Source organism: Micropterus dolomieu, linkage group LG21, assembly GCF_021292245.1.
Source record: "Micropterus dolomieu isolate WLL.071019.BEF.003 ecotype Adirondacks linkage group LG21, ASM2129224v1, whole genome shotgun sequence".
NCBI lineage: Eukaryota > Metazoa > Chordata > Actinopteri > Centrarchiformes > Centrarchidae > Micropterus > Micropterus dolomieu.
Genome location: NC_060170.1, coordinates 15,570,368 through 15,587,942, shown reverse-complemented (window position 1 = coordinate 15,587,942; position 17,575 = coordinate 15,570,368). Strand labels below are relative to the sequence as shown.

At 41.7% G+C, this 17,575-nt stretch overlaps 1 protein-coding gene across 6 annotated transcripts in view; it reads left to right on the top strand.

Moving 5' to 3' along the window:
- Nucleotides 1-17,575, top strand: part of LOC123959730 (rho guanine nucleotide exchange factor 28-like) — a 41,311-nt gene that overhangs the window by 1,389 nt on the left and 22,347 nt on the right. For 5 of the 6 annotated variants that reach the window (XM_046033976.1, XM_046033974.1, XM_046033975.1 and 2 more), the window contains exons 3-10: nt 2,986-3,127; nt 4,018-4,127; nt 4,495-4,681; nt 7,585-7,768; nt 8,522-8,723; nt 9,025-9,100; nt 9,874-9,920; nt 10,612-10,684. In XM_046033976.1, the coding sequence (XP_045889932.1) occupies nt 2,986-3,127; nt 4,018-4,127; nt 4,495-4,681; nt 7,585-7,768; nt 8,522-8,723; nt 9,025-9,100; nt 9,874-9,920; nt 10,612-10,684 (1,021 nt within the window). Of the gene's footprint in view, nt 1-2,985; nt 3,128-4,017; nt 4,128-4,494; nt 4,682-7,584; nt 7,769-8,521; nt 8,724-9,024; nt 9,101-9,873; nt 9,921-10,611; nt 10,685-13,886; nt 14,095-17,575 lie in introns of those variants that run through there. The other variant, XM_046033977.1, reaches the window with a different exon arrangement.

The following is a 17,575-nucleotide window of genomic DNA, read 5'->3' as shown; positions in this document are numbered from 1 at the left end:
GCAATTGAAAAAAAGAAAAAGAGACTTCAGATTTGGCATAAGGGTGGACGAGGACATCATGATGACAGGGGACGGATGTTTTCGACTTTGATCAAACAGGGACTTTGGTCTTTGAATGAAACATGTCTGGTTTTGCTGTTGGATTGCATTAGCATTGAATCATAGTTTTTCAGGAAAAAAATAACCTTATTCATCAGCACAGCAGTGACAACAGCAGCCTGGCATTTTTGTGTATAACTTGCAAATCAGTAACTCTGTGATTCATTCACAGTGATGTTTTTTTATTTGTGTTTTAATTAGTCAGAGTTGGAAAGGAACTTTCCAATTTGCTATCAGTTTGATTTGTGATGTCGTCTCTGGTTGTGTTAAACCTTTGAGTGGATTTGTCAGCCGTTTTCATTTTACGTAAAGGTTACCAAATGTTGTAATGTGGACATGCCATCTTGAAATCAATGAAGCACCTACTTCTCAGATACTGGGCTTGCTTTCTATAGAGGTTCACAAATGAATTAAGCAATACATTTATGCAACAACTCAGTTTTACTCTGTGAGGCTTGGAGCAAAATGCGAACTGCGTGCTAAGATGTTTTTGCACGTAACTCTGTGCACCATGGAAATCTATGCCAGAATGCATGGCCATCCATAGTTATTGATACATTAAAAATGTCAGCATTTCTAAAGGAAAACTCAGGAGATCACTAAAAGTCAGTAGGCTTCATCCGCTGAATACATGTGCACACATCCACCTGAGAGTTTTTTGGCTTCTGTTCAAAGTCTGGAAGGCAAAGCAAAGTGTCATATTGCTAGACTGGCACACATCCTATCACTTAATGCATCATCAACTGTTTTTGCTTACAAAGTCAGTTCCTATCCATCTTTCCTCTGCCTCCAGTAGTCCCCACTGTTGACTATGGTGGCCCCAACATCATTAATGGTCAACCTGGTTAATCACATCAACATCTGTCTTAATGAGGGTATAGAAGAAGCTATGTAGACATTCTAAAATTGGTGGTAAACCTGATGTTCAATCTGTCAAAGATCTGACGACTTGGGATAAAGAAATGGATAAGGGATCCTGAAGGTAGGATTAGGTGAGATGGTGAGACACGGAGCCAGGATTACTCACAGTGTCTCTATCTGAGACAGCAAGAGAGGTAAAGAGAAAAGCCTCTCCATTTTATAGCGTGAGAAATCAGGTCAGCTGTTGAGGTTGATCCAAGGCAAATAGATGGCTTGCTGAGACAAAGAGAGATACTACTTAATACCCTCATTCTTATACCATCCGACCAATACGAATCTTAAATTAGGAAATATAATTTACATTTATTTGCTGTACCCTTCTTTTATTCAACCTGTCTCCTCTACTCCTGCCTCAGTCAGTTGTTTGATATGTTTCCAAGAATAACACACACAGTGTGCCTTGTGGCTGCATTCTTGTCTGGTCTATTGAGGCCACTGAGGTGGACAAATTGATATCTTCTACAATAGATTTCTTCCCCTGCCACTGTTTGATGTTTGTGGAAAGCGTTGGCTCCAAGAGACTGAAACTGAAAGCACATGTTTAATCTTTATGTTTAAATTGTAAAATATATGAAACTCAGTTACAGTCACATGCAGTTTAAATACTGCAGCCATTTATCCACAGTAAAGAATCATCAGTATCTTTCTATTAACATTAAATTCAGTTAAATGACTTTGTGTAGTGTGAAAGGAGTCGCTCAAAGTAATACCCGTGAAAACCATAGATAATTATTACCCAACACTGCAGTTCTCCTCAGCTCCCCAAAGCTTTTTAGCCTGTGTTAGCTCAGTGATTTGGTTTTACAGCTTGTAGTTTGGGTCGAGCGAGCCCCACCACTTTCATCAACCCATTGTTTTCAACCAAAAAAAAAGCTCTGATTTTATGTTACCTTCCTAGCACCAAACAGTAGACCGGGAAAGATAACAACCAGCTGGTGAACACGATAGAGAATTTAGCTGCTGAAGAGCCAGATATTTCCCTCAGGTGTGGGTGGAGACCAAAAACAGAGCTAAAAAGTGAATATTGGACTTCCATTCCTCAGGTGGCTGGAAACATGACTCCAAATGAATGCATGAGTTTCTTCGTGTTTTCTGGATGTGTAATTAGGCAACTGTTTGCCAAATCCACTTTAAAAGATGGCAAAATGGGATGTCTGTGTTGTATGAGTAACTGGTCCCGCTGTCTCCAAGTGCACAAAAAACAATTCATACTGCTTTAAATATTTTAAGGTGGGTTTTCTTCAAAGCTCCAGTATCCTAACACTGATGGGGTGCATGTTCTGTAGTTGTTAATAGCTCAGTGGCTCTCTAAATAAACTTTTCTGCATGTTGTGTCTGTGGTTGGGTGTCTAACCTCAATACTTTAGACCATTTTATTTAGGCAAAGACTGTGTACAACTACATTTGAGAATGCTCTCCTCTTTTTCAAAACAAAAAGAGAATAATTTTGGTACTCGTGACCAAACTCAGGTAGTGCATCAGCTCTAGTATGAAAACATTTTTAACGATACCCAGCCCTAGATAAATCAATGAACAGCTCAGCCATGCCATCTTAAGTGAGGATTTATAGTCTGGTGACGCTGATATACAACATAATGTCACACCCACATCTGATATGCACAACATTTTTAAAAGGATGCCAATGTGTAACTGTGCTTGTCTAGTTCACCTTCTTCTGCCTCAGATCAGAAATCTAAAGTGTTCTGACCTGTTGGGATCAGGGCAGGTCTTTGGAGTAGAGACTAAGACATTCCTGTTTTTATTGAGGGGGGAATGCTTTATTTTATGCTCTAGAGGAATGCTGTCAGGGGATTTGGTGTACTTCACTGAAATGTAGAAGATTGCATTAGAATAGAGTCTTAACTCTAAAATGATCCAGTATCTTTAGGAACAGAAATATTGTTTGCTCTCCAGCATCATTCTTCTTTATTTCCTCTCAACCTCTCTCACCTTTCTTTATCTCAGGGCCAGGCGAAGGTATTTGCATTGCTGGAGGGTTTAGACTCGCTGCCAGAGGGTGCAGAGGTCTATGTTGTTTTGGAAGGATCCACACTGGTCCATGTCACCAGGGCTCACAGTGATGTCATGCTCTGCTTTATAGTGCCTGGTATGTGCATGTGTATGTCTTTATGATGTGTACTGTATTACTGTGTTATTGTTTGTATGTTTGTATACATTTTGGGGTGCATTCTCATGTTTTACATTAAAAGGGGAGAATTTATTTATCAAACCCATGTTCAGACATTAAACTGCACATCCTGACAATCCCAGATTTTCCACTCCTGTATGTGATATACTCAGGGACAGCGTATCACTATTTTAATCTACACACACACACACACACACACACACACACACACACACACACACACACACACACACACACACACACAGTGTGTCTTCCGGTCTGGAAAGGCACAGAATCTTATCAGCTTCTCTCTAGAGGGAAACAGTTCCATAAACAATATGTCAACATTACTGAGCCTCTGTGTAGGTTGACACAGACAACCGGCAGTCCTGCAGGCTTGAGCACTGTAGCTAGAATATTAAAACCAGGTCTCCTTCTCTATCACAAAAATGAAATATCCACCTTTATAAGTTATAAAACGATAAAATGAAAATCTGAGAACATTTTCAGGTAATCTTTTATGGTATTTAAGCTCTGTGCTGAAATATAGGTGTTTTAAGGACTGGTGGTTTTGTTACCAATATACTATATATTTTAAATTATTTTCATTCATTTATCACAGATTATGAATATTTTTAGATAGATTTTGTTACGCCTGGTGGCCATCAATTTCAGTGGATTTTAATACAGTTTGAAGCAGACTTGAAACGTGTTGCAGGCAGTGCCTTTTATCAGCATTCAGGAAGATAATAAGAAAGAAAGAAGGCTTCGTGGGTCTCACACTGCATATTGCAGCTCATATTAATATAAAGAGATATAACTCTGTATGGAGTAAAGTCTGGCATTTGCTGCATTGTGTCCCTCTTTAGGACATAATCTGGCTGAGATGGTGTCTGTCCAGGCCTACCTGTGCTCTGAAACCACACCCCTCACCTGGGTAGGCGGAGCTTCATTGGAGTATGTCCAAGATGATGCTCAGGTAAGGAAGAAACAAAAAAGATCCTTTACAGTGCACATAGGTAAAAATGTGGTAAAAACGACCTGCTCGTACACAGATTCTTGTTCACAGATTTTTCATGCTGTAGGGAAAAAAATCCATCTTACCCCGACTGTAGAGTGTAATATTAAGTTAAAAGGATGAAATTGTTGTTGAAACATTTTTACATTTTTAGTGTGGAGTGTGTCACTCATCTCAAGTCGTAAAATTCTCCAAACATGTTTTGCATCAAAAACAAGTAAAACCATCAGGACAGTTGCATAGCTGTAGTTTTGACATTGCTGTTTTTATTTGCATTGCACACCAGTTATCACAGATTGTATCTTATTCATGACTGCTTCATTCTCAGGACCTGGCAGAGCACCTGGTAATCCACGGACATTGTCTAAACTCCACGGATCACAAGGAGCTAAGCAGCCTCTTCAACCTGGGCCAGGAGAGCTCTCGCAGGGCTATGGATCGCCGCGTGGCCCTGGCCATGTCCAACCTGGATATCCCCCAAAACTGGAATGTACTCGGGAACCACAGTGGAGATGGTGAGAGCAGGATTATCTTATCTTGCTGAACTGGCATTCCTGCAAAGTCTGCAAAAAACTGTACATATGAGATGGATAATACACTGAACAAAATTATAAACGCAACACTTTTGTTTTTGCCCCCATTCATCATGAGCTGAACTCAAAGATCTATGACTTTCTCTATGTACACAAAAGGCCTATTTCTCTCAAATATTGTTCACAAATCTGTCAAAATCGGTGTTAGTGAGCACTTTTGCCAAGGGACCACATCCAGCATCTTCACCTCCAAGGTCGTCTGAGACCAGCCACCTGGACAGCTGCTCCAACAATCGGTTTACAAAACCAAAGAATTTCTGCACATACTGTCAGGAACTGTCTCAGGGAAGCTCATCTGCATGCTCGTCGTCCTCTTCAGGGTTTCGACCTGACTGCAGTTTGTCGTCGTAACCGACTTGAGTTGGCAAATGCTCACATTTGATGGCATCTGGCACTGTGGAGAGGTGCTCTCTTCACAGATGACTCTCGGTTTTCACTGTACAGCTCATGATGAAAGGGGGCAAAAACAAGTGTTGCGTTTATAATTTTGTTAAGTGTAGATAAATAAATGAAACTTTGTGGTGCAAATTGACAGATGAAGAAGGTCAAGGAATGCTTTTATTAGGAGAAGATGGTTGAAAGACACTGTTTGGTCTAAAGTGGGATGTACTATATTTATGAACAAAAATGTTTGAAGGCAGTTAGTGAGCAGAGATGCAGTTGGCAGGTATCGTCATCACCTCATTTCTCAGCAACCTTAACTCGCTCCTCTCCACCCACCTTCTTCTCTGCCATCATTCCCATTTTCCGGGCTCATTGGGCTGAAATCGGAAGTGAACATGGTCACATGTGTGCTTCTGTTGGCTTTGAATTCATCAACGCCAATTAAGCAGCATGTAATGTGGTTAATAGAGCATTTCCATCTGGAAGTAGCTCTAGGCAGAGCTCAATAAATCTGAAGGCAAGTGTGTTTATATGTGTGTGTGTGTGTGGCTTGTGTGTGTGCTGACCACCATGTTTACTAGATGCCACCATCTGTTTGTATGATCTGAGTGTTTGTGAGGGGCCACCTACATAAATAACAAACTAGATTTAGCGTTAATATAGTTATGGCAGTCTGTTTCATCGCAACGTCTCCCTCTAAATGTCTACAGTTAATTTGATAACACTGCTTATGACATCACTGTATTGGCAATGCTGCATGTGAATCCCTTACTTTCCTTTGGTTGTAACATTTGCTAAGAGTGCATTCTGCATTTTTAAAGGCACTGGAAAAACTGAAATCCTGATGTCACAAAATCTGCAAACTGCACCTAAGCTTGGAATTATTATGTTCTCTCTGGAGTAATGCAGCTCTGAAAAATTGAGCATCAAAAATGTTGACATACAGCTGGCAAAAGTGTTAACTGCGCCCTGATGGGTTTTGGATAAAAATTATCATTGGACATAAACAGAAGAACCGAAGTGGAGCCTTTAGATCTGTAAAGTAATTATGGGCTAATCTCTTTTATAAAGGTACATTTAAGTGTTTATTGCACCAGTCTTGATTCATAGATTGCCCTACAGTATGTGGGTGAAAAACACCTGTCCTCCTTATGTTTTCTAACACATTCTAGTGCCGACTATAATACAAAGGCAAACAGGACCGAAATATAAATCTTAAATAAATAAAGTAATTTTCAGGTAGTTTTTATTGTAAAGATCCAACATCAATCCCAATGTGTAAAATGGCATACTTTGCAGTAAAATAGCCCCTGCAGGAAATATTGATTGTGATGAATGATTTTCTGAGGCTGTAGTTTGTGGTGTTGCTAAGCAATATCCCATTAAAAGTCCTTCAGTCAGTGTTTCTCTTTGTGAATTTTCCCTGTGACTCACGGGGAGTTTTCTTTACACATTTTTGCAGTGTTAGTGACTGATGCATAATCAATTCAGACAGCATGTCTGGCCTCTTTTATACCTCTGTAAGTTTGCTCATGTTGCCTTGAAAACTCTGTTAGGAAAATGGTTACTGTCCGGCCTTTATGAAAGCTGTCAGACACTACTTATTGTTATTCAAGTTAATGTGACTCATTTCTGCAGTTACCTTTATAAATACTTATTGTAGTAAATCTGAATTGCAGTCACAAATTCTGCAAGATTACCAGTGAAAGTTACAATGATCTTGATGACCTATCCCAAACCCAACTAAAACTGAGACAGAAGCAGTGGTTTCACTAAAATACACTTAACGAGATATTTGATTAACAGTCAAAACAAAAACAAAATTGTAACCTTCACAAAACTGATATAGTCTACAGAGCTTGTATTGTAGAGCACTGTAAGGTGCTTATATTATTTCATCCATCCAGTGGGACTTTCCTTTGATCAGGCTGAGATGCACTGACTTTTTTACCTTTTAATAATATTACGTTCATCCTGAAGAAATGTTCAGAGATGTATTTTAAGATTATAGTGAATGCTGCATTTTTAAAAATTCAACAGTACATATCTAAGCTTACCAGTTGCTTGCATGTAACAGACACAGGCCAGGTACTTGGATACAGATTGCTGAACTGCATTGAGTGGCAGCCACACAAATAAGAATCTGTCACCACTTTGTTGAAGAGCGTTTATGTCTTAAAATGGGTCAGTGGAACAGAGGGATCCAGTGATGTGCAAGAGTAGAAATCAATCATTGACATGTAGGTTAATTATCATAGGGAGGTGGTTATCAAGACGAGATTCTTGACACATTAGTTTCCTCCTATTTTTGTCATGACGCTGGCTTATTTAATCTCACTTCCCTCTTCCATTCAGCAGCTGTCTTAGATCCAACTGCATAGTGTTATCTCTGCAGACTTAAGTTTTTCATGTTGTTATTATATTTCTTCCCTCATCTCCAGAGCACAGTCTCAGGGAGTCTCCCTTACACCTGGCCGTGCGATGGGGTCTGTATCGGCTGGCAGAGCTGCTTCTTTGTCAGCCAGGGGGTCTGATGGCTGTCAGTCTGCCAAACGAAGATGGAGTCACACCGCTGCAGCTGGCACAGACAGCAGACAACACTGAGCTACTGGAGCTGCTCACACAGTAAGATTATGAGCTTCAACGGGGCACTTCAGGAAGAGATACTGACAAATGAATCACTGTTTTGCTGTTACATTATGTGTTCAGTGCAGAGCTTTCCCCCACAAAACAATAAGGAAAAGCTTTCCTTTAAATGCAGAAACAGCCCAGTTTTACCCCATCACTTCCCATTACCCATTCATTAGTTTATCCTTTTAGAGGGTCAGAGAATCCAAAACAGGTTGCCAGTCAATCACAGGGCAACCCTTCACACCTATATTGACAACAATTTAGAGTTGCCATTTAAACTAACCTATATGTCTTTGGACTGTGAGAAAAAACCAAAGCAGCCGGAGAAAACCCATGCAGGTAGGGAGACTCAATGCAGAAAAGCCCAGAACCTACTTGCTGGAAGACAACAATGCTAACCACAGCACTACTGAGCCGGCCCCATGCTATTACCCCGGATAATTTGCATTCTTTCAATCTCTAAAATACTGTAAATATACTGGTTGATCTACATTTTTTGGACATATAAAATGCTAACACCTATAAGGATCCATAAACCTTTAGCCCAGCATTGTTGGCTGGTTTAATTGTTTGGAAAAAATCATCATCTGCATTGAGTGACAGTACTTGTGGAGATTAATTTATAATGTCTAATGGCTTTGAAAGTCTCCACAGTTTTAATGATGAAAACAGTATTTTTTAAGAATATCAATACTCATGTTTTTTGTTGTGACTTGTGGTTAAACTTACCCACCCGTTATGCTACAGCCCACCCAATCCTCTAGCCACGCCTCCAGCAGGTCTGTCTCAGGTGTGGGCAGACCGGTCCCGCTTGCTGAGGTTCTGTCATGATACGGGGAACCTGACTCTGACCGTCCGACAAAACCTGAGGTGGAGCACAGAGGAGAGCCGGCACGCTGACATCCTGCTCCTCAGAGACCGGCTCAGAGATGAAGTCTTCATCAGAGAGGTGAGTTTGGGTTGTCACTGCTGTCTGTTGCTGGTAAAGGCATGCAAACACAGCATTAAAACAGAACGCTGTTTATTATGGTCAGATATGCAAATAAACCTGGCATTTTTATAGTCAAAATTAATGATTGGGCCTTTCATTAGCACCTCTACACTAAAACACCATCAAAATAAAACTAGTTGGAAATTGATTAATTTCACATATAAAGTAAGCATGGAGTCAAAATCAGTCCATATATATTCAGTCTATAAATTTTAGTTCACTGAACCCTCTCACTTAAACATTACCTTTCCTCACACAGATCAAAGCACTAAGGAGGGAGCGTGTGGAGACCGTCTTAGGGAAGGAAGAACTGTTGGATATCCCTACAGAGAACGGTATCATACCCTCCCTCATCTGTATGCTTGGTGGGACTTGAGAGATCTAGTTGAACTTAACTACCCTGTCTTAACTCTTCTCTTTTATGTTGATTTGATCTGCCAATTTTTGTTCTAGTGGTTTTTGAGTCTAGATACTGTGGCTTGAATCAGGTTAGAGTATTGACTGCCCTCCTGTGTGCTTTTGAGGTATTGCAAGTCTGTGGGAAACAACTTCAGCATCAGAGCCAGCTGGCATCTCTGTATTAAACTTGAGTGAATGTGTTTTATGGTATCATGCTGAGGTACAGAAAGAACTTTGTCAAAGTAAGGTTGTTTAGCATTTTCCTATACTTTACATCTTCTCCCTTCTCAGCCTTTGCTTTTTACGCCTCCTCTTGTCATGTATTTTCTGTCTCTGACGTTCTCTCTCAACTTTTATATACTTTATGGGTCGCTGCCGCTTCCCTCTCCTACATTTCCTGCCTTTATATTTTTATGTGACCCCAGGCCTCATGTCAAACCACCCAAACATTAATGTTTGCGTGTCGCTGCTTTGTTTCTGGTAAGCAGTCCTTGCGTCCTTTGATCTGGGATGCACGTGGTAGTTAATTGAAAAGAAAGGAGATCAAGGCCGCATGGTAAAGATCTCCCCAGGTTATGAAAAGAAAAGAAAATAAAGACTTTACATGGTGCATACATCATTAAAAACGGACAAACATCTGTGCTTACTCGAGCCTCTTTTACGTTTTATGGCTGCTGTATAGCTGTGACTATGTTTTCTCTTCTTTCAGCACTGTATTCTGATATTAATGGAGGGAACTCTGCTGTAGAAGAAAATGTGAGTATTTGATGCAAGGACAGGGATGGATTTTCTCATAATAATTTACATAAACAGAGAAATATGACCTGAATCTATTTTACTCGTATTGTAAATCTCCCTGGAACTTGTGTTCAAACACCTTTATCTGATGAGATCAGTCATATGTTTGCTGTCCTTCCAAAAACTTCCAGACTAATCTGGTGCTTTTATTTTGCAACAACAGGTGTTACTTAAAAATAATCCTGGATATCTGATTTCAAATTGTAAAACTCTCAAAGCTCCATTCAGTTTCCATGAACATCTGCATCAGCCAATGGCAAACTGCGGTCATGGCCCCAACAAGGCACTGACTGCCCATCAGTGCGCCACATTGTTTCACCCTTATTGTTAAGGTGTTGGAGTTGGCACCTTGCACATGCCACTGAATAGCTAACTTTGGGAGCAGTCAAGTGTATATTTCAATGTTTTGAGAGGTGGCATGTGCACGTGATTCTGGTCATCCAATAGGACCTGTTTTATGTGATACAGATGGTTACCTAATTGATCTTTCTCTGTCACACACCTAGGCTCTTGCCAAACACATTTGTTTTTCTACTTAGCTCTACTCGATTTTTTCTAACTTTTGTGGCGTGCTTGTAGCCTGATGAGAAAGTCTCACTGTGGAAATGTGCGTGCTATTTGGTGAAAGGTTCCCTGTTTTTTCACTCAGGTCTATGAGGAGCAACTGATGTTTTCCCTGAATGAGGAGGACGAAGAGGACGATCCATCGCGGTGTGACTCTGGTAAAGATTTTATTTTTAAAAGTCTTTTCAAACTTCTTTCTAAGCAAGGTTACTTTCTCAGAAGCCTGTTTTTAGATGTGGTTTTAATTTTAGAGCTTGTGGTGCATCAGCTGTAGATCATGTTTTGTGCAGACTGAAAGTGATCATTGTTGTTATAGGTGGTGTTATATTCATAGGAAGTTATCCAAGTAGCTTCCAATCATTAAGTGAGTCCAACTGCAGGAAACATTTCCTTTCCTGAACAGAACTTGGAACTCAACTCTAATCCTCGACTATGGTTGTCAACCATCCCCACAGACTATAGGATCACATTTCAGCCCCCTGGCTTGTCTTGCCCCCCCTCTCTCTGGAGTTTTTGGAGTTTGGTCCCCCTGTGTTTACAGTGACTGTGGCTGTTTTTAATACAATATGTAGTGAACACTCCTGTAACCAATTCTGAGTCATCCTATTCCTGCCAGCAGTGACATGGGAGCATAAATGAATCCTAACTAGGTGGCTGAAGGTGGCTTCACTCTGATTCTGGACGGGAAGGATTTGAGAGTGAGAACATCCTGTGGGTTAATAATTGGCTTGTATTGCTGCAGAGAAGACTGATGCCTCAGTGTAAGAATGCTGTGGTTACAAGCTGAGGCTTCAGGCTTTATAACACTTGGCACAGGACATCTGCAATCTTGACTTCCTGTGGCTGGTGTTGTTTTCCACGCTATATGGTTTAGCCATTTTGTACTCTGTCTGCATATGTGTATTTGTGAATGTGTGTGTATGTTTGTTGGCTGATTGAGGACCTTTTCTGTGTAGACTTTGAAGACTGCCTGCCTGTGACCTCAAACTCTCTTTGTGGTTCAGACGAATAACACTGGTTACTTGAATCCTGTTTTTCTCCAAGTTTCCCCTCAGTGCCATGTTTGAATTAAAAAAATAGCTCAGACTGAAAATGATTCAGGTTTTATACATGTTATTCTTCCAGGATTACAATGCTTATTTGACCTTTGAGGAATTTCAATTCCTCATTAGACATTTCTAAGCGGTTGGGCCTTACGAGTGGCGAGCAGGTTGTTTTTTTTGTTTTTTTTAACAAAGCAGTGAAGCATATAGTGGGATTCCAGTCTGTTTTTATCACATGCGATATAGCCGCTTGACTTGAGCTAATGCGTCATCAAATACACAGACAGAACTTCTGTACACAGAGCTTCGTCAAGGGATGAGGAATTTTGAGCATAGATGTCATGTTCCGTTCCCTTCCTCTTCTTGATGTCAGCTCGGTCCTCCCTCGAATTCAAATGACTGTAACTTTGTTGCCAGGACTGTAATGACATACAGTACTGCCACAACAGGTTGTACAAGTTTTAGAATGTAAATATAATAGTTCTCTATTTTCTTCCACCCTTCCGCTCCCCTCCTCTTTCCCCCACATCTGCCCTCCTAATGCCCCCAAAATTAAAATACGCGACCAAAAACACACACTTGCTCCCAAATACCTACATACACACACAAACAGACAGACTCATGCACCCATACACCCATGCCCCCGAGTCCCACCCTCCCAGGTCAGCATTATATCGTGAGTTTAGTGAACAAACAGCAAAGGGCCACTTCATCCCGAGGAGCTCTGCTCTTCGAGGAAGGAGGTTGATGTGTGTGTGTGTGTGTGTGTGTGTGTTGTCAGTGTTTGTGTGCACTTGTGGGGAAGAGCGCTTGGAAGGGGGCAAGGGGTATGGGGAAGTGAAAAAAAGGGGGCGTTTTTGGCTGAATGGGGGTTGCCAGGGCTTTGCCGAATGCAGTCTTCCAGCAGCTTGTTGAGATCCCCAGGGAGAGCAGAGCAGAGACTGTGAGAATGGTGTGTGTGTGTGTGTGTGTGTGTGTGTGTGTGTGTAATAGAGGGGAAGAGAGAGAGACGAAGAGAAAAAGATTTATGATATGGATAGTCTGGCAGGTTGACAACAGACGATGAGTGCAACGCCAAGAACGCTAACAAGAGTCTTCGACCCCGGCTGAGGGATCTAATTGGAGAACGGAAAAAAAGGATTAAACCTCACACAGACCCCACAAAGGCAGCATTAATGTTCACTAGTACAGTGCCAACACCCTGTATCACCCCTCCCCAAGCGCACACACAGGAACTACTTTCTATAGTTTCTGTGGACTTCTGTTTCCTGCCTATATTCTGCCTACAAAACTCTTCTCATCCCTGTTTTCGCTCTCTCTTTTTTTTTATCACATTCCTTCATTTATGTGCGTTTATAAACCTATGTTGGGCCTCTTTCCAGAGTGCCATTGTCTGGTTTGTCTCTTAAACCCCCTTCACCATCCCATTCTCTCACTTTTACCACCTCTAGCCAAACTTCTATGTGTCCTTGCTGCTGCAAATTGAGCACTGTACTCCTGCAAGTTGGCGAGGGGTGGGGGGGAGGGGCATGGAAGAAGAAAAAAACAGCAGCGCTCAGTGCTGTCTCCATGGTGAGGCTGCTGACCTGGCAGTCCCCCCCCCCCTGCTCTAACCCCCTTTCCTCCTCAGCTTGGCTTTGACATGCTAAAATACAGAGAAAGAGACAGCGTCTGAAGAGCAGCGTCTGAAGAGCAGTCTCTTCAGACGTGGCATCAGGCATATTTGGGGTGAATGGCTTGTACCTTGGAGTGTGTGGAGTGTGCAGCTCTGCAGCCTGGCATCTCTAAGACAATCATGAACTCACAGGGTTAATGATTTCTCCCGTGTCTGAGACTCACCTCTGCTGCCCTTGTGTTTGTCTTCACTGTAGGTTCTGAAGTCACTCCTATATTTGACTTTGTCTCTTTCTGTTTCTCTCCCTCCTTCAGTCACTCTTTCCGGCCGTCAATATACTCCTCCCCCTGCGCCTGTCAGCATGTGTTGATCTCTCTCCCTCTCCCTCCGTACTGTGTGTGGAAGATGAGTGACTGAGGAGGACAGAGAGACACTAAGAGACCCAAAGTTTGGCACAGATTTGAGAAGAGAAGTCAGAAAGTCAGGACACACTCTTGTTCTTGAGATAGAGAAAGCTCAAGAACAGGAGCAGAGGGAGACGACAGGGTTCGGTCCTTGCGCAGTTGGACAGTTGGTGCAGAGTTGTGGAGGGGGAAGGGGTGGATTTTAGGGGGAGGGGTGGTTGGGGGAGACAGAGGGGAACATGCTGGCTCACTCCTGAAGTGTCAAGAGTGTCTACAGCGGGACTCTGGAAAAAGGAGAGAGAACACTGCAGCCAGTCCGCAGTCTGTTCATCCTTTGGGAAATGGATGTAAACTGAGGCGCTGTTCATTTATTTATCAGACACCTTGAGCTGGATAAAGATTTTCTTGAAGATTGCGAATCATGGATTCTGACTCTGACTCTCCGTTCAACTACTCCTGGCCCTCTTTTCCTAAGATGAGGATGCGCAGGAAGACGGGCAAAAAAGGTAACACTGAGTGGTGCTGTCATTAATAGATGCTGAAATCTTAATTTATTAATTTATAGAAGAGCTGTGTCTCTGTCATGTCACACAGAACACTTATTTATTGGTTGTATGAGTAGCCATTTATTTTGACAAGGTCACATTTAATTTGACAGAACAGAAATATTAACTGACATGTTAACTGTTGCAGTGTTTAACAGACATCAGATGCATGTGGATCAATGTCAGAAAGAAAACGGCTACCTGTATACACTGGCCAGTTTTTCTTTTTCCATTACATCTCTTTTCTTATAGCTACATCAAGTTACAGATGGCAAATGGAAAACTTTACCGCTAAAATGCCTCACCATCACTGTGGAACAACACAGTTAAAATTAGACTGTTCCCATTACACACTCACTTATTTACAGGCCTCCTCTGCAGCAGCGAGTCAATCAGAGTGAGATAACTGCATGTTTGCCAGTGATGTAACCTGATATCTGACAGTATGTTGGGGAATGTCAGATGTCTACTCAAGGCTGATTAAGTGGTTTGGCGCTTTTGACATCCTCCAGCCACACTGTTGCATGAATGAACCTCACTGAGGAGTCGTGGCCTCATGTGATTGCTGGGTCCATGAAGTGAAAAGGTGAGGCCCAGTGCTTAATATATGCATTCATATACCTATGCTCAGGTAAACAACAATCAGGTTAATGTCATAATCAATTTTTGTTCATATGTCACGGAAGTGGTGCCAAAAGACAGTGTTTGCCACAGTTTATTGGTGATTTATGAGAAACTGAAGCAGAATCAAGTTAATCCTGGTGCTTCATCTTGGCACACAAGTTTGTAGCTTCATCATTAGTCATGGGAGAGCTGAAGTGAATGCCTAAAATAGTGCAAAATTAAACCAGAATGGTTAAACAGTTCATTGCTTGTGTGAAAGTCACTGTGTGTGTTTGTTGGGAAGAGAGACAGCGAGAGAAAGACACAGGAAGATCAAGTTACTGCCATGTCTGTGTCATGGCTTGACTCCAGTGCTCTTTTCCTCATCTTTCACCATAAACCTCTGCAAGATTATCCATGCATGTTATTGCCTCTTAATTGTGATTGACATCGGCAAATTTTATACACACTGCCTGTCTGTGCTATTCAGCTGCAGAGCCGAAACAGCGGCACTATATACATTTTTTTAAACTGACCTTATATTCTACAAGTGGATTTAGAAATCTGAAGTGAAACATTACCGGTGTAACAATGCACCTGCAAAGTGAAATGTGATTTCAGGTGTACAGAGCCTCAAGTTTATTTCTTCACTCTGAGGACTGATCGCTGTTCGCTCTGGGTTTACCTCTGCCTGAATCTCTCGGGCCGGGTGACTCACTGAAATGTAAGCACAACAGGAATTCACGATGTGATGCTTGGACCGGGATGTTTGACCACAGGTGTCACAACTCAGAGTGGGTTTGTGGATTTTGGTGCACTATCGTTTTAATGATTTAAACGGCCCTCCGTGAACACTGAAGTCAAATAATTACCTTGCCCCTTCTATGAGGTAATGACACCCTCTGTTGTGCTTTTTTTAGACTCAGCTTGTTATTGTACTCTCCCCCAGCTCTAAGTCACAGTTGTTTAGTGCGGTGCTCAAAAAGCAACTTACATCATAAAGAGAAGGGACAGCATGGACAAATAATCTCTTTATACTCACAACAAACAAGCCTAGGTGTTTACACAATTAACAATTATAATTGTCTCTTCATCTTGATCTTTTTTGTTTTGCCATTTTCAGCACACCAGCAGCTCCCAAACAGAGCGAACCTTGAGAAAGAAGCCTTGTGACAGCCTCCCCCCTTTCCATCCTGCCTTCCTCGATCTCTCTCTCTCTCTCTCCCAGGGGTGTGCATGCGTTGAAGGGTCACTCTCTGTGTTTAACTGCCCTGGTCTGGAAACCTGGCACTGACTGCTCTCTTTGTCTGGGACTCTATAAAGCCTGAGCTCTCTCTTTTTCTCTCTGCTGCCGCTCCAGGCGCTGCTACTGTATAGGGTTGGCTCTCGCTCAGGGACTTTGAATATCACATCACTACAAATATAACATCTGTGAGTAAAATCCTAAACAAATAGCCCCACACACAGCTTTGCATTCCTTAAAGCCTTCTTTGAAATGGCAACCTGCGGACAGCGCTCTCCATCTCAGTGATAAAGACAGCTGCTCCAGCACAAAGATTGATTTTGTGCAGCACTAACTTGTTAGTAATATGACCTCCCTGCTTCTCCGTTATTCCTCCAGTTAACTAATGTTAAACACAGATCGTAGCGCCTGACAGTAATGTTCACTGAGGTGGTGTTTATGGGTCAGAGGTGTGTGAATCATTGGACCTGTGGCAGCCAACTGTGGCTTTGGAGCTGGCCCAGAGCCTTGACTATTAGTCCTATCTGTCAAGTTCCTTAAGTGGGCTTATATGAAACAATATCTGCTTTCAAACGTTTTGACCCTCATCCAGAATGTGACCCCCTCCCTGGATTTGACTAAAACTAATCCTGCAATATATAAGTAGAAGGTCTAACATGACTTTATGCAGGTACTATGGATCAGGATTCAGGTTCATAAGCAGTATTGTCTTTTTATGTGGAACTAAGAGGACCCAGAGGTTTATTTAACAACAGGTTGTAATGTTTATATTTTGCCATATTCTGCTGATTTCAGGCTGTAGTAACTTACAGTACAGTACATTTTTGGAAGATATGGTGCAGTTCGAGAGATACTTCAGAACTTGAGGATCAATGCGGAGTTGGCTCTGTATATCCTTCAGTGGTTCAGCTCGAGTCTATGTCTTTACATTTGACGTTGATGAAACAGGAGTCATCTGGTGTCCTCATCAATGTCTCCCAGTTGCCTCAGATTTATTGGACTCACTGCCTACAGGAAGCACAGCCAATTGTTGGTCTGATTTATTCTCTGCTACAAATGCTGGACTTCTCTTCTCCTACTCTGTGGTGCTGGCAGCTTGGAAACTATGGAGAAACTATGGATTGTTTTTTTTTAAGAGGTTTAATACCAGCTTGAGGGGTTTGGGTGAAAATTGTGGCATTGTCGCAGGCATGGCTTGGCCAGTATAAGGTCATTAGCAACATAATAATATAACTAAGCTAATGAGGTTTCCTATTCTGGTTAGTGTGTAAGTAAGTGTAGCACTGTTACTACCAGTTGTTATGTGGTTAGTTTTCCCAGTCAATGCTTTTTTTTCATTGCTGCACTTCACATGCATAATTCTGTCGTACACGTGAGCCACTGAAATTTACCATAATCTATTTCTGTGTGCTTACTTAGAAGCTCCACATGAGCACTGAAGGGGAGTTGGTAGATTTATGAGTCATTGGGGGGTAAGTTTCTTGTAATTTGGTGATGTAGTTTTCTTAGTGCTGTTCATGACCAGGTATGACTGGAGTTTGACAATGCAAACATTGTAGATTCTTTAAAGATCAATGGTAATCTTTAAACTTTGGT